The 27962-nt window shown below is 38.2% G+C and overlaps 1 protein-coding gene across 1 annotated transcript; it reads right to left on the reverse strand.

The window, feature by feature from the left end:
* Positions 1–347: 347 nt before the first annotated feature.
* LOC134813159 (uncharacterized) lies at positions 348–27799 on the reverse strand. Its single transcript, XM_063820846.1, has 17 exons — positions 27760–27799; positions 25910–26087; positions 20930–21079; positions 5453–5585; positions 4962–5063; positions 4628–4742; positions 4209–4406; positions 3949–4050; positions 3614–3725; positions 3283–3369; positions 3093–3150; positions 2788–2877; positions 2527–2614; positions 2179–2350; positions 1900–1981; positions 1140–1695; positions 348–981 (listed from the first exon to the last, which is right to left on the reverse strand). The coding sequence occupies exons 1-17, from the start codon at positions 27797–27799 to the stop codon at positions 548–550; spliced, it is 2697 nt and encodes an 898-aa protein (XP_063676916.1). The 3' UTR covers positions 348–547.
* Positions 27800–27962: the final 163 nt, after the last annotated feature.

The following is a 27962-nucleotide window of genomic DNA, read 5'->3' on the forward strand; positions in this document are numbered from 1 at the left end:
GTATCTAACAAACTACTGAACACTGACGAAAATTAAAATACTTAGTAATAGTATTATCTTGAAATACAGTATTACACTGAATGCTGATCTCTCTCAAGGACAATCAATAATCATAAGGTTTATGTTTGATTTGTGTATTTTGATAATGTTCATCTCTTAACTTTGGCTTAAAAATCAAATTCAATTTCGAGTTGAAACCTTTTTTATTTTCTGAAGGGGCAAACTTGAACGCTATGGATATTTGCGTTCACACTTATGCCAGAAAATACTTCTTCTAAATTTTTTCATTTTGGGTACTTTTGTCTTCGCATTTGTAAGATTTAATTAATGCGTTTTTTCTCTTTGTTGAAAAAAAAACAAAAGATTATATTAATTGATAATAAAGATGATAAAATTCGCTTTTCTTTTTCGACCCATGTTGATCAAGAAGGTTCGTTTTGTGCCAAATAGAAGTTTCTTATGAAACATATGATGGTACTTTCTTACATCCACATCAACTTCTATCTCAGATTAAAATAATCGTTAATCAAATATTATACAATCGTTATCATTCGTTCACTTCCTCCATGACGACAGATTTATCATCTACTAACGGTATCACCTTCAGTATCTCCGGCTCCTGAAAATTCTTCTTCTTGTTGACCGGTTGAACCATCTCCCTGTCTCCATTCTTCTCCTTGGCAGGAATTTGACACTCCTTATACTTCATATAACAGTCTCTGCAGGGTTTCTGCATCTGGATCACCACCAACACAATCATCATGAGGGCGTGGGACGCAAAGAAGTGCCAGAGGTCGTGAGCATCCCAGAAGTCGTTGAGGACGCATCCCTGGTTAAGTTCCCGGGACTCCCATGGTGGTATGGACTTGTCGGTGCTCTCCAGGATCACGAAGAAGAAGAGGGAGACAATCACTAGTCCCAGTCCACAGAGCAGGTACAGGACTACTCCAGCCGGGATTATGTACCGGTAGTGCATAGGATCTGCAAGGGGACGTTTGTTATATTTTCATTTTTGTTTTTTATTGATTAAAAATTTGAAAGAAATGTGTGACTTTTTATAGTTATGTCTTAGCTGTCATAGAAAATTATAAACCATTTTTATAAGTCTAAAAGCTATCTACCCCCTCTGACCAACTTACACTTTTTATTGTTGGGTCGAACCACACGTGTCAGGGTGAACCAGAGATCACTCAGTAGATAAACAAACGAAGCAGCCGTCATTATCGTCAGTGCAACAATCAGCTCTCCCAGGATGAATATAGAAATCACAAGTTTCCCCATGACTACCATGATGAAGCCAATGACCACTAGAAGTGTATATGCCCCGAAAAAAACTTTCTTCAGCATGCTTGTTTCACTGGTTTTCTCTTTTACTTCCACTCCACCGGATGTAAAGTGGATGGTAGCTGCTCGGAAGTAACTTGTGGGCAGGAGATTGGCTTTGTAAGCAGCCCACAGTAATATTCCCAACACCCACAGACCAACGAATAAGAAAAAGAAGAAAGCTATTGGCTTCGGTAGCGGATCTATATAGTGGAGGTTTCCAAGAAAGTTGAATCCGTAAGCAGGCCCTAAAAAGAAGAGGAAGAGTTTAGGACTTCTGATAGATTTCCTTTTGGAGGAGAATAGCTTGTGTGCATCCTCGTGAACCTCTCTTCTTACTGCATGCCCGTCGACCAGTGCAGTGATGATATACTGGGGAGAAGTATCATCAAACTGAATCCCCGATATTCGTTTTTAAAACGGTATAGGTTGTACGATTTTTCTTTCATCGTTTTATTGTATTATTAAGACTCAATATTAGTTCACGACTAAATCAGGTTGTAAGATTCGTACAAATTATTAAGGAAACGAATAACGATTGGCTATTTGCACACTAGTTGTGACCAAATTAATTACCTGAGAGATGACGAACATAAAAAGAGTGTCGAACTGGAATATGATCTGAGCAGGACAGATGTGATAGAGAAGAGATCCAAACCTGTGGGAATGTTACTTCAATATTGGTTGGCAGGTTAGGATACTAGTCGGTGTCAATTAGTCTCCATTTAGCCAATTAGTCTCCATTTAGTTTCAATTATTATTAATCTCTTGTATAAGGGATCAATTTTACCCTTTACCAATTTGTAATATTGCTAGTGTCTACTGTCTGCTACGCTTTAAAATTTATAAAGTTACCCTTCGAAGATGAAAGCCAATCCAAAAGAGTAAGGAATAGAATAGTCGTATCGCTTGTGCTTGAGTGAGTAGCAACTGGTCTCCGCTAGAGAAACTGAGAGGATGATGATTGCTCCGTGTACCATGAAAGGAAGGTTACTTGCAATACCATTCACCGACACGTCGTAGTAACCTGTGAGTAATTGTGATCTGTTAAATCAGTAGATTCTAAATCTTGAAACAGTTGTCAGCTCTGATCACTTTCTATTTGGGGATGATGAGTCACTAGTCCTGCTGGCGGTGGGGCAACTCCAACAGAAAAAAAAAACACTCATAAGATTCTAACGTAAATTTGATAGTTCAGATCACCTAAATAAGGTCTGTAGCAGCGCTCATTGTAGTAACAGATGTCTCGGTCCCCCTTTTCCATCATCTCACCCCATTTCGCGTGGACAACCTGTAATAATTCAAATTCTTTACAACCAAATTGTTATTTTAAATACTTATGTGGCACCATTTTACTACTTTGTGGCACCATTTTACTACTTTGCAGAAAGTTTTGATTGCCAAACTATGGTTAAACTTCAAAATAATTTTCAAAATGAACTTCGAATTTTTCTTCAATCAAACCTGAAAAGCGCTGACAATCAGCATCCAGGCGAGAAATCCAGTCAGATAAGCCAAACCTTTGTTTCCGCTATAAAACCAGTTTATCACTACCTGAAATTTTGAATTTAGTCACAAAAATTTATAAAGAAATCTCTCTGAAAATTTGAAATGTAACTCAGTGTTGAAATGCAAATTTTTTTAATACCACTTTTGGTCGTTATCAAGTTATTTCTGATAACCATTCTCTGCAAAGAATATTGTGACAGTATAATTGATGTAAGTTTCAAAAATTACGCCTGTTCTTTTCAGTTTGAAAAATAACCTACCTGCCTCCAAGCCGCAAATGAAGCTTTCCTCTCCGCGTTCATATAATTGAAGATGTACCTGAACAGGATTTGATGTGAGATATTTACATCATCAAAAGAAATTTGTAAACCCTTCAACGGTATAATATATTCCATGTCAATAGTTCTCGTATTTAAAATATGTTTTATCACTCATTAAATAATATCTGACCTGCAAAAGATAGGAAGAATAACACCAAAACAGGACACTATTGTCAGAATAACCACTTTTGAAACATATTCGTAGTCCGTGTTCACACTGTGGACATTTTGTTTGTTAATTTCCCACCGTTATGAGCACTATTTGCGATGCCACAATGATGGTAAGACAGTATTGGTACCGTTGGAACAATTGGCAATGATGCCATCTGTAGCTGACAGCTATCACTCAAGATGGATGTTGATATTCGGATGCTGCCATCGCAGCAGTTTCTTAAATCTTCACTGAACCCTTTGCTTAGCAAATTATCCAATAAGTGTAATAATTAAAATAGGGCACTCACGCAATAGATATAGCAATGTTTTTCGTCTGCTCTTCATCAAACAGAATATGGCCTACCATCCAAATACCAGGTGCTAGACCCGGACTGGAAACGTCTGATAACACAATTCTACCTGGAGAAAAGGCGAGTATAATTATAGTACTGGTCACCAGTAAAACTGTAAGGATATTTTGTGAGGTCATTAGGTTAGCTAAACCTCCTTTTTGAAATTTGAGAACATGCAAAATAATCAGGGAATGAACTCGAGAAATTCTGGTTCATAATGAGAAATTCAGGTAATTGATATCGATTTATCACATAATATTTACTTTAACTTTTAACTTTTTAAAACTCACCGAATTTAGAGTAACCAAGTCGCATGCTGTTTAAGGTGGAGGTATTCGGAGAGATCAGGAAGTTGTAGAGCTCGTCTTTGTTTTGGGTAACTATCATTTTACCTGTCGTACAGAATGATCAGTGGTGAGCAAGCAGTGATTGAGTGATTGATAAAAACCTTCACGACAAGTTGATCACTCATAAGTATTACAGTACTCTTCGACAAGAAACAATGAACTTGACGAATATAATCAACACGAAAATACTAATATGTACTTACCAATAACATCAGTTTGATTTTCCCATCCCTCCACGCTGACATCCACAAAACGGTAGTTAACATCGTCCCAATTGTCTATAGCGAAAGTGTGGATAGAAGGAACGCCCGGTGTCAGCACGTGATAGGTTGGTGTCCCATCAGAGGGTAGCCGGACAGTATTCACTTCGTACAGCACCTCGAAAAACGCTCTCTCCGCACCTGCACAGGGGAAAACGTTGTTTGATGTTTATTAACTACTGGTAGGGTCATGATGTGGATATGTTATGATGTGTGGCTGAAATTTAGTATTTATGATTGTTCGCTGCTGCAGTTTTAACGTAATAATAAGTCTTTTTAATTAAGCGAAGGTATTTATTATGTACAAGTATGTAGTTTTATGTTCTGTTAAGTGTGTACCTTATAAATATAATGGTTCTCACCTGTGACAACAATTCTATAGTCGACACTGTCGGAATCGTCGCTGAAAACCCTTGCCCATTTGTACTTTTGGTCAAAATCTTTTTGGCTTTTGGTACAAACCGTCTTTACAGAAACCTGGTTTATTCTCAATAATTGTATTATTAACAGTATTGAGTAAAATAATAAATGTTTACCTATATCTTGTTTGACGTTGTTGAATAATCTTGTCGTATTCAACTTTATGCTAATTTGTTTTTCTGTTTATGTACTCAATACAAAATTAACGCGTTGATCGAACATCTCAAAGATGGTACGATGATGAAGAACTTAATTCAACTGCAGTCTCTTACTTACAACGATTTCCTTGGTATCTTCTCTTTGCAGATACGCAGTTAGGAATTGGTTGAACTCTTGGTGACAACCCAGTCTTATTGATACTAATGATCTTGCTTCGACCTGCAGTAATTAAGTAATTAATTAAGTAATTAAGATTTGGTGAAGCACAATTTCTCCACTGCTTAGTGTTTTTCTGTTAAATAGGTTAAATGAATTAAAATTTATTTGTTCGGCCGAGAAACTGCTATCAGCATTCAGCAGGTACCGTAAAGCCTTTGAGAGATCAATCGTCCATTTATACTACTTCAAGAAACCTGTCCAAGAAAGTGAGATTTGGATAACTTAACTATTCAACATACAAGTGGTCTACGGAATCTACTCTACTAGAAGTTCGTATTGTACTAGTTAGTACACAGTTAGAGTGAAGAGTTATGTTGGTCCTAACATCTAGGGCGTGTAGTTGTTAGAAATTTGGAGGAATACTGATGATTATAATTGCTAAAACTTACGGATATTATGGTTGAGCGCTCGGCAAGAGATTGGTTGTCCTCGATGTGGCCAGTGAAAGTTTTGTACTCTATCCCAAATGTAGCCCCACAGAGCATCAGTAAAACACTTACAGCCCCCAAATACCTCATTCTCCTAATTTGGTGTAATTCACAATTGTATTGGGACGAATATTACGATTGTATTTATATTAGTATTACGACGAGAATAAAAAGAGTAAAGTCCGCGATCGTTATAAAACATGGAGTTTATAACTCGATATCTCGGTCAGACTCAAAAGCCAGAAGTAAAAAATTAAACGAGAGCGCGCAGTTGCATTCTCCCAAGCCTACTCTGGTGTGAAATAAAAACTACTCAACAAGCAAAGTGAAGACAAATGATCATATCAAGCAAAGTCAACGATCGTTATGAAAAATGAATTTAATAAAAAGACATTCGGTCAACAAATATTATGTTCAATATATTTATAACGAATAACGATTGCGGCTCTTTGCTAAATTGCGGATGATCAATAATATCCAGAAGCAATTTCCTGACCGCGAGTATAAACATGGAGATTTGCAACTGAAATACACATAACGTAGCTGCAGATAGTCTCGTCTGTTTCATGCAATTAATTATGTATATTTATGAGACGTTTACCTGAGAGTTAATTTGACCCCGAAGGTTAAATAGGGATCTGTTAATTATTAGTGTAAGAGCGGATGACGGATGTTAGAGAGTAACCGGTAATTTTTAGATCCGGTGTGAGTGCGTGTGCTACAGTATCACGCACGTTGGCACGTATAACTCCATTGTTGAAATAGCACCATACTCCGTAGTCAAAACAGAAAGTAAACCACAACATATTGAAACACAAACTGTGACTATAGTTACAAATTCAATCGCAAAAAGAAGGGTTTGGTGACTATATTATTGAATTGTGCTTGGTCTTGTTAACTAACAAACGTACAGCTAGAACTACAATTTAATTATAGAGTTATAGATACATGCTCAGATGGTTTGTTCAGGAAGTAGTGCACATTTTGTGAACCAATTAAGGCATAATCAAATTGCTCCGGTGAGTAGGCTTCTAAAAAAGTTCATGCAGGAAGTACGAGAAATTATTACGAGTAATTATAATTAGATTTATAAACTTAACAACTGTGACAAACATGAGCAGAAATGAGTAAAAATAAAATGAGCTAATTCTGTAAAACTGAATTGTAACTTACTAATAAGTTACAATTCAGTGGCACTGCCAGATGTGCTGTAAACAGGCCCAAAATATTCGTGAGAACGCAATGCAAAATATGTATTATTGATCAAGCTTTTGTGTTTGAGTTTCAATAAACTCATTAGATTTGACAGAATTTCCAATGTAATCATTTTTGGAACCAACTGCAAGAATGGTTCATTCTTGTGTTCTAATCAAAGTTACCGCAATAGACATAATACGTGCGGAACAGACTATTTTCGAAACAATACTCTGGTATTTAAGTAATGAAGCAGGACAGATTTGAATACATGACACCACATCAGTGTTGTCTGACTATTATAAATAATTTGATGTATCGTTTACTGTGCAACGGTGGTTAGTCGATAGTAGAGACTGTGTTAAATGTGGTTATGAAAATGTTTCAATGTCAGACGGCAGTTATAAGTACAAAAAGGCAGGCAAAATATTGCAGAAGACAACAAAAACGTATATTTTGTGTACGCTACTACAGTAATCAGCAATAGCATAAAGCTAGCAAAATATTAATAACCGGATAAATACCTCGCCTGATTGGACGTTACGATTTTAATAGTCCGATGAATTTGCATACAAAAGGTAAAGCTGACTTGGGTAGTTGGGTATAGTTAACAGTTATACATAATATACATATTACATACTGAGTAATATGCTGAAACTGTTGAAACCATTCAAGTTTGGAGTCAAATGTCAGCAAATATAATGTGCGGACATTAATTTGTCTATCCAGCTCACTATAAGCATTGTCAGATTGTGTGAAGTTCAGGTATAATTATAAATACTGCTAAGGATTTGTCTATAAAATACGTAATTCATGCTTTAATTGCATCTGTTATAAGATCCTGGAAGTGCATAATTGGAACAGTAATTTTACTTTTGCTCGTTAGCCATCAAAGAATTATATCAAATATGCTGACTATTATTGAACGTAAAAAGGATTAGTCCTCGAGAATTTAAAATTTGCAGCTGTAGAGAATTAATGGAAATGCCACTGACAATTTCAAAATAAGGGAAATAATGGATAAAAAGGGAATACTTAAGGAAGCACAAAGAACTGTACACTCATGTAGTGTGAATAGAATAAAACTTAACAATGGAGATGGGAAACACAGTATCAGTAATCCATGCGATGGTTATGAACCATGAATATTGAATAGCTTGGAACCTGAAAATACAATGTCCACGCTGAACAGAGCGAAAGCCGAATACACAAGCAAATAAAACAGTCGTAAATGAAAGAGTCGTTCTCTGATTTACCTTGTAGAATGTAGAGGCATATATAGGCACGGTATAGACAGATTTTAATATCAAAGCTTTGAACGGAGTTTTCTGAACATGAGGCGTATCTTTTAAGATTTCGATTATCTCCATAATACTATTACCAAAAACCAGTTAACGGTAACCAGGCATAATTTTGCAAAATAAATTAAACAACTTCCTCTGCACATCTAGAGAAATAGTGCATTTGTATTCTTCTGTGTTGTGTGTGATAATAAAATTTTAAGATTGAAAATCCCAGTAGCACTTCAGCAAACTTAAACTTAAATGAAGTACGAACTGATTGAGAATATAAAGTAATTTGGAATATATATTTCCATCGACCACGATACGCAATTAGAACGAACTTAAATTTCGAATTACAGAGACAGATTGTATGTATTCCCTCCAGTGAGACGCACTATAAGTACTCAGTGTCAAGTGTTCCGCACGTAGATATAATTCCCCCGGATTATATACGAATGTCCTACTCCACTGACATTTGGTATTGGTGTCATTATGAGTGTGTCTGAGAAAAATGGAAATCAGATAAATGCACCTAATTTTAGACTAAAATAAAGAAAGCCGCTACATGTACAAGGTACACAATGTTTCAGCGGTTCGACCTTAAACTTAATTAAATCACTGATGTGGCACGTGAAAACGATATTATTATTGACACTTTTTATTTACACTTTTCAGGCCGGTAAGGGTATGTTCAGGGTGGCCCAGAAATAACTTCCCACTCACGACCCTTGTTATTTAAGAGTTGTGTGTGGGGAATTACTTCTGGGTCAACTTGTTTTATTTGGTAAAAAGTGTGCTAGAAAAAGGTAAACTTTATTATAAATATATCAGCTTCAACAGCATTTCGATGGGGCCTGTAAAATGTCTTTTGTCTAATTCCAAATCTTTGGCTTGAAGTTTGGAAGAGCAACTTTTCAAGTTGGTCTTAATCGATATTAATACAGGGGGCACAAAAGTCAGTACCCATACGTTAAGGCCAACGTATATGGGTAGTGGGTACTGACTTTTGGCCCCCTCCCCCCTGTTTGATCATCAATATATTGCTATTTGTGTAAGGTACTTTACAACATTGGCAATGATTTGTATCACTTCAACTGTATGGCCCTACGCTTGCCCATTCATCAGATTGCAGATGAAAGAACTCGTCAATTGAGGGGGGGGGGGGGGGGGGGGGGGGGTGGGGGGGGGGGGGGGGCAATGGGTATTTTTTTGTGAAACTTGAATTCGAGATAGCAGTTGACCAACAAACTAGGATCAGTGACCGAACTTGGGGTCCCGGACCCCAACCGCCAAACGGTGCCCGCGGGGCAGGGAACCAGTCAGGAGGGCGGAAGACGCGTGGGCGGAGGTCGCGTAGGCGGAAGACTTGAGGGCGGAGGACGCAAGGGCGGAAGTTTCCTAAAAGGTTGGACACGAGGGCGGAGGTCGCGAGGGCGGAGGTCGATCCCATGATTTGGGCGGAAGTCTCGTAAAACGATCACATGTCCTAAATGCTCGACTGGTAATACTACAAAACCTGAAACATCACACAACGTACTTCAAATTGTATAAATTATATAAGTTATATTCAATCATTTTAGTGGTACTGATTTCGAATTCTTTGTAACTTTAAAAACAAAATACACAGGGTTATAGAGAACGCTTAAAGGTAATATAAATCACAATGTAATCAATCAATTTTGTCAAAACCCGAATAGAATAATATCATGCAATAACATAAACATTATCAAGCGATATCAGCGTCGTGGTTATGTATCTGTGTCACTTTCACCAAGGATTCGTTCAGGGTATACAGACGACCACGGCAACAGTCTTTCTTCCTCACACATCTCCAGGCTTGGCGTCCATCGGTGGTAAGCTTTCCATCCTTAGAGTAGCGGAAACCACCGTGTAGGAGATTCTGACTGGTAGGAGTCCTTCCTCTGATAATCTTTACTGTATCTTCATCGTACATGGTTGTTATTGTAGTAGTTGAGATGTAGCTGCAACTAAATAATAAGATACTTCTATTCCCAACATCGGTCTTAAATATACTAGTTGTCTCTCGAGTCGTCTACGTTGTGACTCAAGTTGTTCGTTTCACTGTGCAATCTCTTCGTGTGAAAACAGTTGATCATATCCCAGATCAGTTTACAGATGCCAGATCAGATCCCAGATCGCTCGTGATGTTGTGATGTCCTCACATACCGTTGTGTTATATGAGATCATGACCATGGTGATTCATGTCGTGAGTCGAAGTTATGTATCACGTGACTCGATTCGATAGTTTGAGTCACATGACACAAGGGCTTCTGGGATATGATCAACAGTTTTCACACGAAAAGATTGCACAGTGAAACGAACAACTTGAGTCACAACGTCAGAATCTCCTAGTCCAGATGGAACAGTCCTCGACAGACAAGAAGACCTTAGCGAATTCGCTTGGAGAGCAGCAGCCTAAGAGGAGGAAGGCCAATAGCGACAAGGATAGAAGAATCTTCAGCATAGTTCAGAACTACCATTCGTACGAGGATGATGTTGTGCTATGTGAAATGTTTATGTTATTGTGATATTATTCTATTCGGGTTTGACAAAATTGATTGATTACATTGTGATTTATATTACCGTTAAGCGTTCTCTATAAGTATAACCCTGTGTATTTTGTTTGTAAGGTTACAAAGAATTCGAAATCAGTACCACTAAAATGATTGAATATAACTTTGATTGAATATAACTTATATAATTTATACAATTTGAAGTACGTTGTGTGATGTTTCCGGTTTTGTAGTATTACCAGTCGAGCATTTAGGACATGTGATCGTTTTACGAGTCTTCCGCCCAAATCATGGGATCGACCTCCGCCCTCGCGACCTCCGCCCTCGTGTCCAACCTTTTAGGAAACTTCCGCCCTTGCGTCCTCCGCCCTCAAGTCTTCCGCCTACGCGACCTCCGCCCACGCGTCTTCCGCCCTTGTGTCCTATACCCCGCGGGGCAGCCACGCCCATATTTGGTCCAAATTAGGCCCAATTTAGCCAAATACCCTGAACATGCCCAAAACCCAGGTTTATAGTGCTTTACTTGTAGCTAGTCAGAAGCCATCTCGAGTACTGTTGTCCCCTCTGGAATTCAACTAAGCAAGCTGATATCGCTGAGCTAGAGGGAGTACAACGTACATTTACGTCCAAAATACATGGTGTGCAACATCTGAACTATTGGCAGAGACTGAAGGCTTTAAAATTGATGTCACTTCAACGGAGGAGAGAACGTTACACTATCATTCATATGTGGAAGATTCTACACAAGAAGTGTCCTAATGATGTCAACGTTCAGTTTACAGATACACTCCGATATGGCCAGAAAGCAGTAGTCCCTAGCTTGTCAACGTCCAGTAGCCAAAGGAATCAAACGATCTTTGACAGCTCATTTGCAGTGATGGGGCCTCGATTGTGGAACATCATTCCCGCAAACCTGCACCTTATCGAGGACCCCCTACGCTTCAAGTCATTGTTGACGGAGTTTGTTACATCTATTCCAGACGAAACTCCTGTTACTGGATATTGTTGCCAGAACGGGAATTCGTTATTGAACTGGAGCGCAGAAAATACATCAACTTCGCTGCACGGGTGGTCAGCCGTTCTGATGACCCGATAGAGGATCTATGAAGCAACCCCAAGTAACCCAAGTAAGTAGTAGTGGTCTCCTGAACTCGAATATGAAATTTCATCAAGATTGGACAAAAAATACTGAGTTATGAGCCAAAAACCATATGCCCATATTTGGGCATACGCACCAAATTTGGTAGATTTCGTCCCATAAATTGGTCAAATATCAATATTTTGGATGTGACTAACTTTATATGAAAGGTAGGCCTAAACTACATATTCTCTGTAAGTTATAACTTTATATCTGTTTAAATGTGGATACTAAGGCGAAAATACCCCAAAAAATGAACAAAATTGCCCGTATCACAATGCTGGCAAGCATGACCGTCGCCCTTATATTCACAATACTATTTACCCCCTTTACTATTTACCCCCTTTACTATTTACCCACCTTTACTATTTACCCCCTTTACTATTTACCCCCTTTACTATTTACCCCCTTTACTATTTACCCCCCTTACTGCTTACCGGTACCCCCCTTACTGCTTACCCCCATTCTAATTCAATGTTAAAGATGACAGGAATGAGAAATAGTTATGTGGAGGTTTTTAAGAAATTTGCGCAAAATACGCGCCAGCATGTTATACGAAATTAGGTAAAAAACCCAAAATCGCCATATTCAGGTGCCTTAAAAACCATGTTAAAATTGAGTTAGAGATTTGAAACTTTGCAGGGCGTCTAGATGTTGACCAAATCGACTGTAAAAAAAGTTTCAAGTTTCAGGAGTATCGGGAAGTGGGTTTTCTGGAACCCCTGTTTTACAACAGATTGTCGTGAAGTATATAATATATGACTGTATGATTGTATATATATATAATATATATATTTGACCAAAACCCATAATCATGGGTAGAGTGTACCGCTGCCAGTGTCTCTCTTTTCCAAACAAAAGGAAATGATATTAATTTGAGGAACCGTCCGCTAATGCAAATTGAAACCGAGAATGAAATCGGTCGCTCGCTTTTCCCATTCATTCACGGCTTACGAATTGTAATAAAGCTTATTAAATGGGATCGGAAAAGCGAGCGACCGATTCTATTCTCGGTTTCAATTTGCATTAGCGGACGGTTCCTCAAATTAATATCATTTCCTTTTGTTTGGAAAAGAGAGACACTGGCAGCGGTACACTCTACCCATGATTATGGGTTTTGGTCAAATATCATCTCTTTTTGATTATAATGTCAGGATAATTTACACAGTCGAAACTTCATTAATAAGGAGGTAATTTCAACGATTTCGAAATTCTGCCTTTGAAAACGTTTCCTTGTGTTTAGGTAGGTATATCTGTCGATAACTGACTGAATATGGCACTTTTTACTCATTCAAGTTGGCATTAAATTCATATATAATAATGCCATTTAAATATCGTGGAAAGCAGAATATATTCGAAATCACGAATGAGCAAAATTCTCACCTTTCGCACGTGCAATCTTTGAGCGGACGTTGCATGCGCATACAATATTGAATCGCCGTAAATTTTTGCATAGTGGTATTTAATATATAGTTTGATATGCATGAAAAGTTTCAGAAGATTTCAAAAAGAACTTGGATCACAAGGGGACTCCAAAGTTGATAAAAATCGTGAAAATCAAAATTTTTAGTGATTTTAGCTATTTTAAATCAATTTGGGCGTGTCCCCACGTGTGCAACTTTTCGATTTTTAACTTTAAAACTAGCCTATAACACAATTTACACCTTTAAGAAGCAAAATTGAGCTCCACAACCAGTGGCGTAACGAAAGGCCCTGCTGACCCCGCTGTGCAGGGGGGCGCCGTCTTAGGGGGGTGCCAAATCGTCGTTTGAATATGGGACAATTTCGAAAACTTAACTAAAGTACTAGCAAAACTGCGCGTTTTGCTCTAGATACACACTTTTTTAGAGATTTTACTGGTGTATTCTCTAAAATCACCTAATTTGTTCAATTTTAGGGAGGGGCACCAAAAGGGGAGGGGGCGCCAACAGGGGGGCGCTTTTTTCGGCAGGGGGGCGCCAACAGGCAACGTTACGCCACTGTCCACAACCCAAGGGATGGCCCAACACCAGAGAATACTAATTCACAACTTTTGTGTTTTTATAAAATTACTCTTTAAAAAAGCACTAACTTCAATAGCAAATATCTTTATGAAGGAGCAAGGTAGGAAACTTTTCCGGTAGATTTTCGGAATGCTTGAACAATTATCTAAGGTGAAAATGTCCTCAGATTTTGAATATAATTACTCCTTAATGGTGTTAAATTGATTTGGAAATTTCTTACTTTGTCAAAAATCAAGTTTTAAAAACAGTTAATTTGATGACGTCATCAAGTGATAATGATGACGTTAAATTATTTTTCAATACAATGTAAACTGAAGTTTAAACGATTATCTTTAAAACCTGTGGTTCGAGATGACTGTATCGTTTATACTTTTGGATCTACGGACACTTAAATGTAGGCTACAAGTGACTGCAAAAGCGTCTATACATATATAATATATATGCTTCACGACAATCTGTTGTAAAACAGGGGTTCCAGAAAACCCACTTGCCGATACTGCTGAAACATGAAATTTTGTTTACAGTCGATTTGGGCAAGGTCTAGACGCCCTGCAAAGTTTCAGATCTCTAACTCAATTTTAACACGGTTTTAAGGCACCTGAATATGGCGATTTTGGGTTTTTTACCTAATTTCGTATAACATGCTGGCGCGTATTTTGCGCAAATTTCTTAAAAATAAATAAAACCTCCATATAACTATTTCTTATTCCTGTCATCTTTAACATTGAATTAGAATGTTTTGAACTTAAATATACCTGCTGAACTACTTTCGATGAGTGGGGGGGGGGGGGGGGTTCACCCTGATTTTTTTGTGAAACTTGGTTTCGAGATAGCAGTTGACCAACAAACTAGGACCAGTGACCGAACTTTTGAGGAGGTCCCGGACCCCAACCGCCAAACGGTGCCCGCGGGGCAGCCACGCCCATATTTGGTCCAAATTAGGCCCAATTTAGCCAAATACCCTGAACATGCCCAAAATCCAGATTTTAGGTGCTCTACTTGTAGTTAGTAGTTTCTTGAACTCGTATATGAATTTTCATCAAGATTGGACAAAAAATGACTGAGTTATGAGCAAAAAACCATATGACCATATTTGGGCATACGCACCAAATTTGATCGATTTTGGCCCATAAATTGGTCAAATATCAATATTTTTGAATGAAACCAACTTTATATGGAAGGTAAGCCTATACTACACATTATCTATGATTATCAGCTCAGTATCTACCTAATTGTGGATTCTATGTTCAAATAATCGCAAAAAATGAACAAAATTGCCCATACCTTATCGGACCTTATTTGGACGGACATTACATGAACGGACATAATTGTGAACGGACATTAATATGAACGCTCGAAGGCATTCAAAACCATCAAAAATCCGAAATTTTTTCAATTTTTGACGTTTTTTAATTTCAGCAAATGATTTTTTAATCCATTTTTTATACAGTAAGTAAAAATAGCATTCATTAAGCAGTAAAAATGTTAAATATGTGTACATGATCAGTGTCTAATATCACATATCATCTTCATTAAATGGGTTTTCGTGCATGAAATAGTCCATGCTTAAACAAGCATCAGTGATTTCTAGCTTTGTGGAAACCTTTTTTATCAAACTACCCCGGTCCTGCATTTCAGTGTTAACTTTTACAAGTCATTCGGCGTGAAGTGGTTTTATCTTAGACAACTTTAGGTTAACCTTAACATCACGTGGAGCTTTCCTAGCACTGTTTCATTACCTCCCCTCAGTAATATGAACTAAAAAAACGTCGGACAATGTCCTTGGCAACACGATTTACCGTAATATCTAGAGGCTGGAACAAGTTTGTCATGTTGGCGGGGACTAGCTCATGAACTATGTTGTTGAGTGCCATGATTTCGTTCACTTTTTCCGCCAAGTGACCCTTGAAAACATCATATACTAGTAGAGTTTTCTGTGCCTCCGGCAGACCAAGGAGAACCTTTCCTTGGTCTTTCCGGCACAATAAAGTTCTCATAGTTGTCATATTCTGGGTAAAAAGTTCGAAATGGAGAAATTTTTGAAAAAATTTCAACGGACTTTAACTTGGACGGACATTAATTGAACGGACGTTATTTGAACGGACATTAAGATGAACGCTAGGGCCTCCAGCGTTCAAGTAATGTCCGTCCAAATAAGGTCCGATAAGGTATCTCAGTTCGCGATATTTGCAAAACTGACTTCGCTCAAAACAATAAAACTCAATAGGGTTTCAATATTTTTTCATGAAATTTTCAGAATCAACGTAGAATTGTCTCATGACCTTAAGTTTTGGGACAGAATTTTGAGTTAGGCCTTTAAAAAAATTTGGCGGCCAAATTCTAAATTTAGCAGTGCAAATTTTGGAATTTGGCCGCCAAATTAAAAAAAAAGCCTAACTCAAAATTCTGTCCCAAAACTTAAGGTCATGAGACAATTCTACGTTGATTCTGAAAATTTCATGAAAAAATATTGAAACCCTATTGAGTTCTATTGTTTTGAGCGAAGTCAATTTTGCAAATATCGCGAAATGAGATATGGGCAATTTTGTTCATTTTTTGCGATTATTTGAACATAGAATCCACAATTAGGTAGATACTGAGCTGATAATCATAGATAATGTGTAGTATAGGCTTACCTTCCATATAAAGTTGGTTTCATTCAAAAATATTGATATTTGACTAATTTATGGGCCAAAATCGATCAAATTTGGTGCGTATGCCCAAATATGGTCATATGGTTTTTTGCTCATAACTCAGTCATTTTTTGTCCAATCTTGATGAAAATTCATATACGAGTTCAGGGAATCACTAGCTACAAGTAAAGCACCTGAAATCTGGATTTTGGGCATGTTCAGGGTATTTGGCTAAATTGGGCCTAATTTGGACCAAATATGGGCGTGGCTGCCTCGCGGGCACCGTTTGGCGGTCGGGGTCCGGGACCGCCTCAAAAGTTCGGTCACTGGTCTTAGTTTGTTGGTCAACTGCTATCTCGAAACCAAGTTTCACAAAAAAATGAGGGTGAACCCCCCCCCCCCCCGCCCCTTAATGCCTGGAAAACAATAAAGGGGATACCTTAATTCCCAAAAATTTGGGCGACCAAAAATTTGAGCGGGCCTCTCGCCCAAATTTTTTGCAGACCAAATTAATTGCATAAATCTTTTCCGCCTGCTAAATTTTTTGCTAACCAAACTTTTGGCATTTGGCCTGTGGCCCTGAAATCTATAGAAAGATGGCTTTTTCTTCATATCCAAGTGAAAAAATATTTGAAATTTTAGTTTTCTAATCTATCATTCATGGCTTGACCAAGTAGCAGGGGTCTGGGGGCGCAGCCCCCAGTGTGGTCAAGGGGTGGAGCCCACCGGAAAATTTTTAAGGAAATTAGACAATTTTGACGCATTTTCCAGTACTTGAGGGAAACGAATTTACGTTAGCAGCAACTAAAAGAAAAAGCAAATTAATGTAAGTAGTCCGAATTTAAGCTTGACAGTACATACACGGAATTCATCCATTGTTCGTGGTAACTGGCATGGTATTTAAAGATAACACAGTGTAGGGGGGGGGGGGGGGGGCTACAGTGCAACAAAACTGTATACCATAGCCGTCTGGTTTAATGTTATGTTGAAGAATACATAATTTTCATGTTTTTGTAAACTTGTCCCCCAAATCCCAGGGGGGGGGGGGCAGCTGCTGTAGCCTCCCCCCCCCCAGTGATGTAGCCCATGCGCAACACACAATTATGTACACCTTTGTTTCCCCAAAGCTAAGCGTATGTGCCGCTTAGTTTGATAGATCATGATGTAAACCTTCTAATTTTCTTCCAAACCTTTCGACCATCTGGTGAGGCGTCATAATGATAATTGTATGTGAAAGGGGTATGATAAGATATGCTGAGTGTAAGTAGACTAAACTATCTGATTGAGAGACTAAATATCACTATTGTATATATCTATCATTTTGTACTGTGCCATCGTCACTGTATTTTTTAGTAGTTACTGGGCAGATCGTAAATTTCATAATGTGAAACAACTCAGACTACCACCTTGACCTACATGCTTAAAATTGGCAAATATCTAACTGAAATTTTAGTGGAAAATCGTTCATTTTTCGAAGAATTTGTGCCCAAATTTTTGGTCGCCCAAATGAGTTCAAATTTTCTGCCCAAATTTTTCGGGCTCAAATAAATTGTGCTCAATATAATGGCACACAAATTTTTGGGAACTAAGGTATAATAGTAAAGGGGGTAAATAGTATTGTGAATATAAGGGCGACGGTAATGCTTGCCAGCATTGTGATAGACGCTTTGACAGTCAATTGGAGCCTACATTCAAGTATCTGTAGATTCAAAAGTATAAAAAATACAGTCATCTCGAACCATAGGTCTTGAAGATAATCGTTTACACGTTAGTTTACTTTATATCAAAAAATAATTTAACGTCATCATCACCACTTGATGACGTCATCAAATTAATCGTTTTTAAATCTTGATTTTTGATAAAATAACAACTTTTCAAATCAATTTAACACCATTAAGGATTAATTTTATTCAAAATCTGAGGAAATTTTCACCTTAGATAATTGTTCAAGCATTCTAAAAATCTACCGGAAAATTATCCTACCTTGCTCCTTCATAAAGATATTTACTATTGAAGTTAGTGCTTTTTTGAAGAATAATTTTATAAAAACTCAAAAGTTGTGAATTAGTATTCTCTGGTGTTGGGCCATCTCTTGGGTGGTGGAGCTCAATTTTGCTTCCTAAAGGTCTAAATTGTGTTATAGGCTAGTTTTAAAGTTGAAAATCGAAAAGTTTCACACGTGGGGACACGCCCAAATTGATAGAAAATTGCTAGAATCACTGAAAATTGTTATTTTCACGATTTTTATCAGCTTTGGAGTCCCGTTGTGATGCGAGTTCTTCCTGAAATATTTCTGAAACTTTGCACACTTATTAAACTACATGAAAAATACGAAAATTCAAAATTTTACGGTGATTTGATATTGGATGCGCACGCAACGTCCGCTCAAAGTTTGCAAAAAGTGAGAACTTCACTCTCTTTATTTCGATTACATTTAGTTCCTGCTTTAACAGTAACATGACAGTTAAATGATATTATATTTGAGTTTAATGCCAACTTGAATGATTATATAGTTGCATATTCGATCAGTGATCGACAGATATGCTTACCTAAACACAAGGAAATGTTTTTAAAGGAAAAATTTCGAAATTGTTGAAACTTCCTCCTTATTAATGCAGAAGATATCAGTTTATATTTCGACTTTATAAAAAACTCTGACATTACAATCAAAAAGAGATGATATTTGACCAAAACCCATAATCATGGGTAGAGTGGACCGCTGCCAGTGTCTCTCTTTCCAAACAAAAGGAAATGATATTAATTTTACTGACCGTTTTCAAATGCAAATTGATACCGAGAATGAAATCGGTCGCTCGCTTTTTCCATTCACTCACGGCTTACGAATTGTAATAAAGCTTATTGAATAGGAAAAGCGAGCGACCGATTTCATTCTCGGTATCAATTTGCATTTGAAAACGGTCAGTCAAATTAATATCATTTCCTTTTGTTTGGAAAGAGAGACACTGGCAGCGGTCCACTCTAGTAGAGTGGACCGCTGCCAGGGCCTGTCGTGATATCATGGATCGCTTAGGTTCCACCAGGATCTGGTAGTCCTCATAATTCTGCGGCCTCTATGTGTCGTCATCTCGCACAACTCCGAAAAACCGTTGTGAGTTTGGCATGTGAAAATTTGCAGCCTTCCAGACATCGATTGGGTTAACGAGTTGTCGTACGTCACCTCAAGATCGGGTAACAGGGGGCTGAACAGGCCAGAACCCAATTGGTTGGGTCTGAGGTCACGTGATTATGAGCCTGAGGTCACGTGACTATGACGTCACCAGAGCTCGTTCTCCGTTTCCCGCTCTTTGGACCAGGTGAGCTTGCATGCTTGTGAAAGTGGGTGTAAGTACAGCTGTACTGTAGTTACATCCAATTACCCCTAATAGAACGAAGATTTATTTTCTGACAGAAAGCTAGAAATTTACCAAAATATCGACTTCGTTCAAAATTTATTTTGATGACCACTCCTGACCTAAAATTGCACGAGAAATCGATTGAACTTGGTTTCAGAACTCAACAATGCTTCCTTATGCCTTAAAATTCATTTTTATCGATACAATAAACATTTTGATCCTGTGGATTAATTAGTAACAGGTAACAAATACACAGACAAAAACCATCGCACTTACATTGCATTCTTAACGGGTCGATTTCGAGTGACCAATAATCGTCGTGATGATATTTATACGTCATGCGTTCCTGATCATCATCAGCAATCAAGAGACAGGCGCGGCGATTGCTTTAAATCAACGGTTTACGTTATTTTTGTGAATTAGACCCCTGTTTTAACGGTTATCACAATTTGTGATTGAATGTATTGAGGATAGCTTTACAAATAAGAGGACCAGTAAATAAAATTGCCACAAGTGTTTCTCTCACTCACTTTCGATAAGACACAATGGAAATTCTTACTTAACCATAAGACTCGGAATTTTTCAACCGTTGAAGAATATCGGAATTTTATAAAATGTAAGTTCAATTTTTACAAAAAATCAACGAATCGTATGAAATTCCATCAGCAGTTAGTTCTTCTGCTTTTTCGTTTCCTGTCTGTGCTCTGCGACAGCAATTTGTTGCCCAGACTTCCTATCCTCCCCTACCACTTTCTTACCACAGGTTGACATAAGAGCCACTTGCTTCTCAACGTCTTGATTGTTGTTGACAAATGCCGTTTTGAGAGGCATTCTTATATAGGAGATGATAGCGGCTCTCGTCAGACCACGTAGCAAGGGGGGGTAGGGTTACCCGAGCATACTCCTTCTTTGTTGAGGATAATTTTGTTATTTTGTATTTAAATCATGTACTGAGACTGAAGCAACTATAACTTAACTCGAACACATTAGTACGAGTATAATATGTCGAATAAATGATTGATTAAGCTTGTTAACATATGATATAAATTATGCAAAAAAGGTATCTTTGAAAATAATTATTATTACCAACTCCCGTTTTAAACCACTATCCACAAGAATCCTCCTTATAGATGGGGAGCTCGGTGAACTTCCTTGCGGTCATGTTCAAATCTGGCTTGTAAAAAACCCTCACACGTCGGGAGGGTGGCACCTTCTCCTCCCAGTCAAGGATTTTCAGACAATCGGCCACACCCTCCCTCCGGAAATTACTTTATTATAGAAGGGAGTGAGTATTACAAACCTCGGGTTAGGTAACGAGTCAGAAAACTTTCCAAGGACCGTGAATCTTTTGTCTAATTCAGCCTGGAAGTTGGCGTACGGTGTGTTCGGTGTTGTCACGACTTTACAATCGTGGACCTTCCTCATGGTCACGTGAAGCTTCTTCAGTTTTCTAAAGGTAAAAGATAAATGAATAAAATCTGTTATAGTTTGAGGATCAGTCACGTGACTATGACGTCACCAGAGCTCGTTCTCCGTTTCCCGCTCTTTGGACCAGGTGAGCTTGCATGCTTGTGAAAGTGGGTGTAAGTACAGCTGAACTGTTGTTACATCCAATTACCCCTAATAGAACGAAGATTTATTTTCTGACAGAAAGCTAGAAATTTACCAAAATATCGACTTTGTTCAAAATTTATTTTGATGACCACTCCTGACCTAAAATTGCACGAGAAATCGATTGAACTTGGTTTCAGAACTCAACAATGCTTCCTTATGCCTTAAAATTCATTTTTATCGATACAATAAACATTTTGATCCTGTGGATTAATTAGTAACAGGTAACAAATGCACAGACAAAAACCATCGCACTTACATTGCATTCTTAACGGGTCGATTTCGAGTGACCAATAATCGTCGTGATGATATTTATACGTCATGCGTTCCTGATCATCATCAGCAATCAAGAGACAGGCGCGGCAATTGCTTTAAATCAACGGTTTACGTTATTTTTGTGAATTAGACCCCTTATAAGGGGAAAAGTGGCATTCCGTTGGATTCGAATGTTCACAAGGATTTTTCAAAGGAATATGGTAGTTAGGACCCCTACGAACATAATTAGACTTGTTGCCAATTTTGTATCTCAACGGAAACACCACTTTTACCACTTTTTACCACCTTTGTACCACCTTTCTGGTTTGCCAAATATCTTTAGTTGTGAACATCATAGAAGGCTGAAAATTAACCTAGAATGTTTATCTTATCAAGGAGTAAAACTTTTGTAACAAAAATTTTTACATTGGACAATCAGCTAATTGGATAATTACCAATTAGTTAATCACCAAAAAAAGTGAAAATTTTTTATTGGCTCAAAATGATTGAAATCGTTTGAAACACGGAGAAATGTAGTTTTTAGAAAAACTTCAAAAATTTTTCACTTAAAATTTTTTTTCGAGACTTCAAAAAAAAGTTTGAAAATTTGAAAATATTTTTTTCCGCCAAAAGTGATCGAATTGCATGAAACGTGGATAAAAATGCTTTGCAGAAAAAATTCGAAGATTTTTAGATTGAGGAATACTAAAATCATCAATATTTGAAGTTGGAGTTCAGTAAATCTCGACATATTTTAGTAATTAGGAATAGCTTAGCGGAAAGGGCTGGACCTGAAAAAGGTTAACCACACAATATTAGAGTTTCATAACTAATTACAATACAGCTTTATCAAATTCCACATAAAGAAACATCACAAAAGGACCATTTAAGATCGAACCGATTTTACCTGCTGTACTATCATTTTATTGATTTCAATGATCAAAACCTCTGTCAATCTTGCCAATCTATACCGGGTATCTGAATGTACCGGACCTCTTATTTACCTCTATAATTAGACCCAGTTGTGCAAGAAATGCGATTTCTCACAGGGGTTTCTTTAAACTGTGCACTTTTTGTCACTCTCGCAACTCGCAAGAGGCCTGGTATTATAAGGGGGGGGGGGGGGGGGGGGGGGGGGAATAACCCCATATGTCATTGCCAGGGTCGGGATAGAGCTGGAGATAGCATTGAAAAGTTGCTAGAAATAGCTAGATTTAGAGTAAACTGGTGGTAGCTGGGTGGTGCTAGCATGGATGTAGCAGAACGTAGCTACACGGGGTTTCATTGGAGTTGGTTATTTTAATGGCCAAAGAGTGCCGGAACTAAAGTTACTTAAGATTGCAGTTTAGGGGCAGTGTAAACCACGGTGTAGTCAGGGACACAGAGCTACAGTGCAGGAGTACTGTAAAATAACAGTGCAAGTGATACAGTCTGCAACAGTAAAACTCCGAAGAAGGAGATAAGATTGTGGCTGCAGAGGAGGAGAGTAGCTGGAACCTGATTGTGTTTGTGTTGAAAGAAGAGGAGGAAGAAGAGTTTCCTGCTCTGGTAACTGTATTTTTGGAAGAGGTGGGGTGAGAACTTATTTTCAAGCGACAAGGGTGGGCTGGAAGCAACCAGATACAGCTATCCGACCTATTAAGATCACCGTCCTGAGCTTAACAGCATTTCATCAGAATCTTATGAAAACAGAGAGACTGACCCACCCTTTTTAGATCCAACGAAACCCTTTATATAAATCGACTTTTCTGCATGAATTACTTCATGGTATCTTCTTATCAAGGCTATAGACCTTGCCGTACCGGATTTATTGATCAAAGTGAGTCTCTTTAGCCCTCTTCTTGTTTAGAGCTTTAGGTAAGTGATCAAACTCTTCGCTACTCGCTCTTCACTGGATCTATCAGGACAGATTCACATCTTTTTAGGTCTCAACCAGCCTTAGTTTTCCTGTTTTCATCATGTAGTACGTTCTGCTACCTCCATTTTAGCACCACCCAGCTTCCATCAGTTCACTCTAAGTCTAGCTTCGTCGGCGTTTTACTGTTGCAGACTGTATCACTTGCACTGTTCTATTGCAGTACTCCTGCACTGTAGCTCTGTGTCCCTGACTACACCGTGGTTTACACTGCCCCTAAACTGCAATCTTAAGTAACTTTAGTTCCGGCACTCTTTGGCCATTAAAATAACCAACTCCAATGAAACCCCGTGTAGCTACGTTCTGCTACATCCATGCTAGCACCACCCAGCTACCACCAGTTTACTCTAAATCTAGCTATTTCTAGCAACTTTTCAATGCTATCTCCAGCTCTATCCCGACCCTGGCAATGACATATGGGGGTTATTCGAGGTATATGGCATAGCAAACGAAGCGGCATGCGCATTCACAATACAAAAAAGCCACAATGGATGATGGAAGGTATATTTACACTCGCTTCCTATACCCCCCCCCCCCCCCCCCCCCCCCCCCCCCCCCCCCCCCCCCCCCCCCCCCCCCCCCCCCCCCCCCCCCCCCCCCCCCCCCCCCCCCCCCCCCCCCCCCCCCCCCCCCCCCCCCCCCCCCCCCCCCCTATAATACCAGGCCTCTTGCGAGTTGCGAGAGTGATAAAAAGTGCACAGTTTTAACTTTAAGAAACCCCCTGTGAGAAATCGCATTTCTTGCACAACTGGGTCTAATTATAGAGGTAAATAAGAGGTCTGGTACATTCAGATACCCGGTATAGATTGGCAAGATTGACAGAGGTTTTGATCATTGAAATCAATAAAATGATAGTACAGCAGGTAAAATCGGTTCGATCTTAAATGGTCCTTTTGTGCTGTTTCTTTATGTGGAATTTGATAAAGCTGTATTGTAATTAGTTACGAAACTCTAATATTGTGTGGTTAACCTTTTTCAGGTCCAGCCCTTTCCGCTAAGCTATTCCTAATTACTAAAATATGTCGAGATTTACTGAACTCCAACTTCAAATATTGATGATTTTAGTATTCCTCAATCTAAAAATCTTCGAATTTTTTCTGCAAAGCATTTTTATCCACGTTTCATGCAATTCGATCACTTTTGGCGGAAAAAAATATTTTCAAATTTTCAAACTTTTTTTTGAAGTCTCGAAAAAAAATTTTAAGTGAAAATTTTTTGAAGTTTTTCTAAAAACTACATTTCTCCGTGTTTTTAAACGATTTCAATCATTTTGAGCCAATAAAAAATTTTCACTTTTTTTGGTGATTAACTAATTGGTAATTATCCAATTAACTGATTGTCCAATGTAAAAATTTTTGATACAAAAGTTTTACTCCTTGATAAGATAAACATTCTAGGTTAATTTTCAGCCTTCTACGACGTTCACAACTAAAGATATTTGGCAAACCAGAAAAGTGGTACAAAGGTGGTAAAAAGTGGTAAAAGTGGTGTTTCTGTTGAGATACAAAATTGGCAACAAGTCTAATTATGTTCGTAGGGGTCCTAACTACCATATTCCGTTGAGAAATCCTTGTGAACATTCAAATCCAACGGAACCCTTAAATCGACCACTTTTCCCCTTACTACCTGTTTTAACGGTTATCACAATTTGTGATTGAATGTATTGAGGATAGCTTTACAAATAAGAGGACCAGTAAATAAAATTGCCACAAGTGTTTCTCTCACTCACTTTCGATAAGACACAATGGAAATTCTTACTTAACCATAAGACTCGGAATTTTTCAACCGTTGAAGAATATCGGAATTTTATAAAATGTAAGTTCAATTTTTACAAAAAATCAACGAATCGTATGAAATTCCATCAGCAGTTAGTTCTTCTGCTTTTTCGTTTCCTGTCTGTGCTCTGCGACAGCAATTTGTTGCCCAGACTTCCTATCCTCCCCTACCACTTTCTTACCACAGGTTGACATAAGAGCCACTTGCTTCTCAACGTCTTGATTGTTGTTGACAAATGCCGTTTTGAGAGGCATTCTTATATAGGAGATGATAGCGGCTCTCGTCAGACCACGTAGCAAGGGGGGGTAGGGTTACCCGAGCATACTCCTTCTTTGTTGAGGATAATTGTGTTATTTTGTATTTAAATCATGTACTGAGACTGAAGCAACTATAACTTAACTCGAACACATTAGTACGAGTATAATATGTCGAATAAATGATTGATTAAGCTTGTTAACATATGATATAAATTATGCAAAAAAGGTATCTTTGAAAATAATTATTATTACCAACTCCCGTTTTAAACCACTATCCACAAGAATCCTCCTTATAGATGGGGAGCTCGGTGAACTTCCTTGCGGTCATGTTCAAATCTGGCTTGTAAAAAACCCTCACACGTCGGGAGGGTGGCACCTTCTCCTCCCAGTCAAGGATTTTCAGACAATCGGCCACACCCTCCCTCCGGAAATTACTTTATTATAGAAGGGAGTGAGTATTACAAACCTCGGGTTAGGTAACGAGTCAGAAAACTTTCCAAGGACCGTGAATCTTTTGTCTAATTCAGCCTGGAAGTTGGCGTACGGTGTGTTCGGTGTTGTCACGACTTTACAATCGTGGACCTTCCTCATGGTCACGTGAAGCTTCTTCAGTTTTCTAAAGGTAAAAGATAAATGAATAAAATCTGTTATAGTTTGAGGATCAGTTGACAAATTTTAATGTTACATAGGAAAAATGTTACAGCACAAACAAACAAAGTCCGTCCGTAATACGCTGATACGTGCTCTATGTTCAAACTTGCTCCCTTCTTAAACTTCTGACTTAGTCTACGGATATTGAATAAAAAATTCACGTGGATCATAAAATTTAGCCTCACCAGCGCAACGTGAATTTTATTAGAAATCGTTAACAACATATTTTACTAAAATAGATCTGCTGGATTTGCAAAGTGCTAGTAACAATCGGGGATCGGATGGCCGGATTTTAAAATTCAAAAAATTCCTAGGTAGTAGGTTTACGAAAATTGAAAAAACAGACACTTTAAAAAGCTGCCCAACTGAAATTGCACAAATTGCAATACAATACAAAGATATCATTGGAAATAACCGTCGCGTCATTCTAACAACTCATTCCTCATTTAACTGCCACCTAACGCAAGGTTTTTATACATATAAGTGATAAGACAATTGCAGCGGTATCATTCACAATTTTTCGATTTTATTTACCGTTCAAAGGTTGATAAGTGTGATTAGATTTTATAAAATTCCGATTTTCTTCAGCGTTTTAAAAAATTCCGAATCTTATGGAAGTAAGAATTTCCATTGTGTCTTATCGAAAGTGAGTGAGAAAAACACTTGTGGCAATTTTATTCAGTGGTCCTCTTATTTGTAAAGCTATCCTCAATACATTCAATTACAAAGTGTGATAACCGTTAAAACAGGGGTCTAATTCACAAAAATAACGTAAACCGTTGATTTAAAGCAATCACCGCTCCTGTCTCTTGATTGCTGATGATGATCAGGAACGCATGACGTATAAATATCATCACGACGATTATTGGTCACTCGAAATCGACCCGTTAAGAATGCAATGTAAGTGCGATGGTTTTTTGTGTGCATTTGTTACCTGTTACTAATTAATCCACAGGATCAAAATGTTTATTGTATCGATAAAAATGGATTTTAAGGCATAAGGAAGCATTGTTGAGTTCTGAAACCAAGTTTAATCGATTTCTCGTGCAATTTTAGGTCAGGAGTGGTCATCAAAATAAATTTTGAACAAAGTCGATATTTTGGTAAATTTCTAGCTTTCTGTCAGAAAATAAATCTTCGTTCTATTAGGGGTAATTGAATGTAACTACAGTACAGCTGTACTTACACCCACTTTCACAAGCATGCAAGCTCACCTGGTCCAAAGAGCGGGAAACGGAGAACGAGCTCTGGTGACGTCATAGTCACGTGACCTCAGGCTCATAATCACGTGACCTCAGACCCAATCAATTGGGTTCTGGCCTGTTCAGCCCCCTGTTACCCGATCTTGAGGTGACGTACGACAACTCGTTAACCCAATCGATGTCTGGAAGGCTGCAAATTTTCACATGCCAAACTCACAACGGTTTTTCGGAGTTGTGCGAGATGACGACACATAGAGGCCGCAGAATTATGAGGACTACCAGATCCTGGTGGAACCTAAGCGATCCATGATATCACGAGTGGCACTCTACCCATGATTATGGGTTTTGGTCAAATTTGATATAAGATATCAAAAGATTAAGAGTGATCATTAACCATCATTCTAAGACGAGCGTGCTAAATCATCATCCATCATATGATAAAACTACTATTAATCCTGCTCACCTGACATCTTTTTCCTGTGTTGTGTTGCTTTCGCTCCCATCTATGATTAATAATAATAAGTGGCACTGCAGTCAGCAGCTTATCTAATCTCCACAGAATCTACGATTGTGTGGCAGTTAGTAACAACTTTGCCTCAGATAACAGAATGATGATTTATTACTCACGAACACTGTCGCATCGTTATATGACTAACTTTATTTGAT

The sequence above is a fragment of the Bolinopsis microptera genome, chromosome 3 (genome assembly GCF_026151205.1).
Source record: "Bolinopsis microptera isolate Bmic1 chromosome 3, MBARI_Bmic_1.0, whole genome shotgun sequence".
In the NCBI taxonomy this organism is placed as follows: Eukaryota; Metazoa; Ctenophora; class Tentaculata; order Lobata; family Bolinopsidae; genus Bolinopsis; species Bolinopsis microptera.

Bases quoted from the DNA above. Each gene is read 5' to 3' on its own strand.
- LOC134813159 (XM_063820846.1), bottom strand. From the start codon at position 27,799: ATGGGAGCGAAAGCAACACAACACAGGAAAAAGATGTCAG. The intron at 4,051-4,208 runs GTAAGTACATAT...TCTGTACGACAG, and splicing joins AAATCAAACTGATGTTATTG to GTAAAATGATAGTTACCCAA. The intron at 3,370-3,613 runs GTGAGTGCCCTA...AAATGTCCACAG, and splicing joins AACATTGCTATATCTATTGC to TGTGAACACGGACTACGAAT.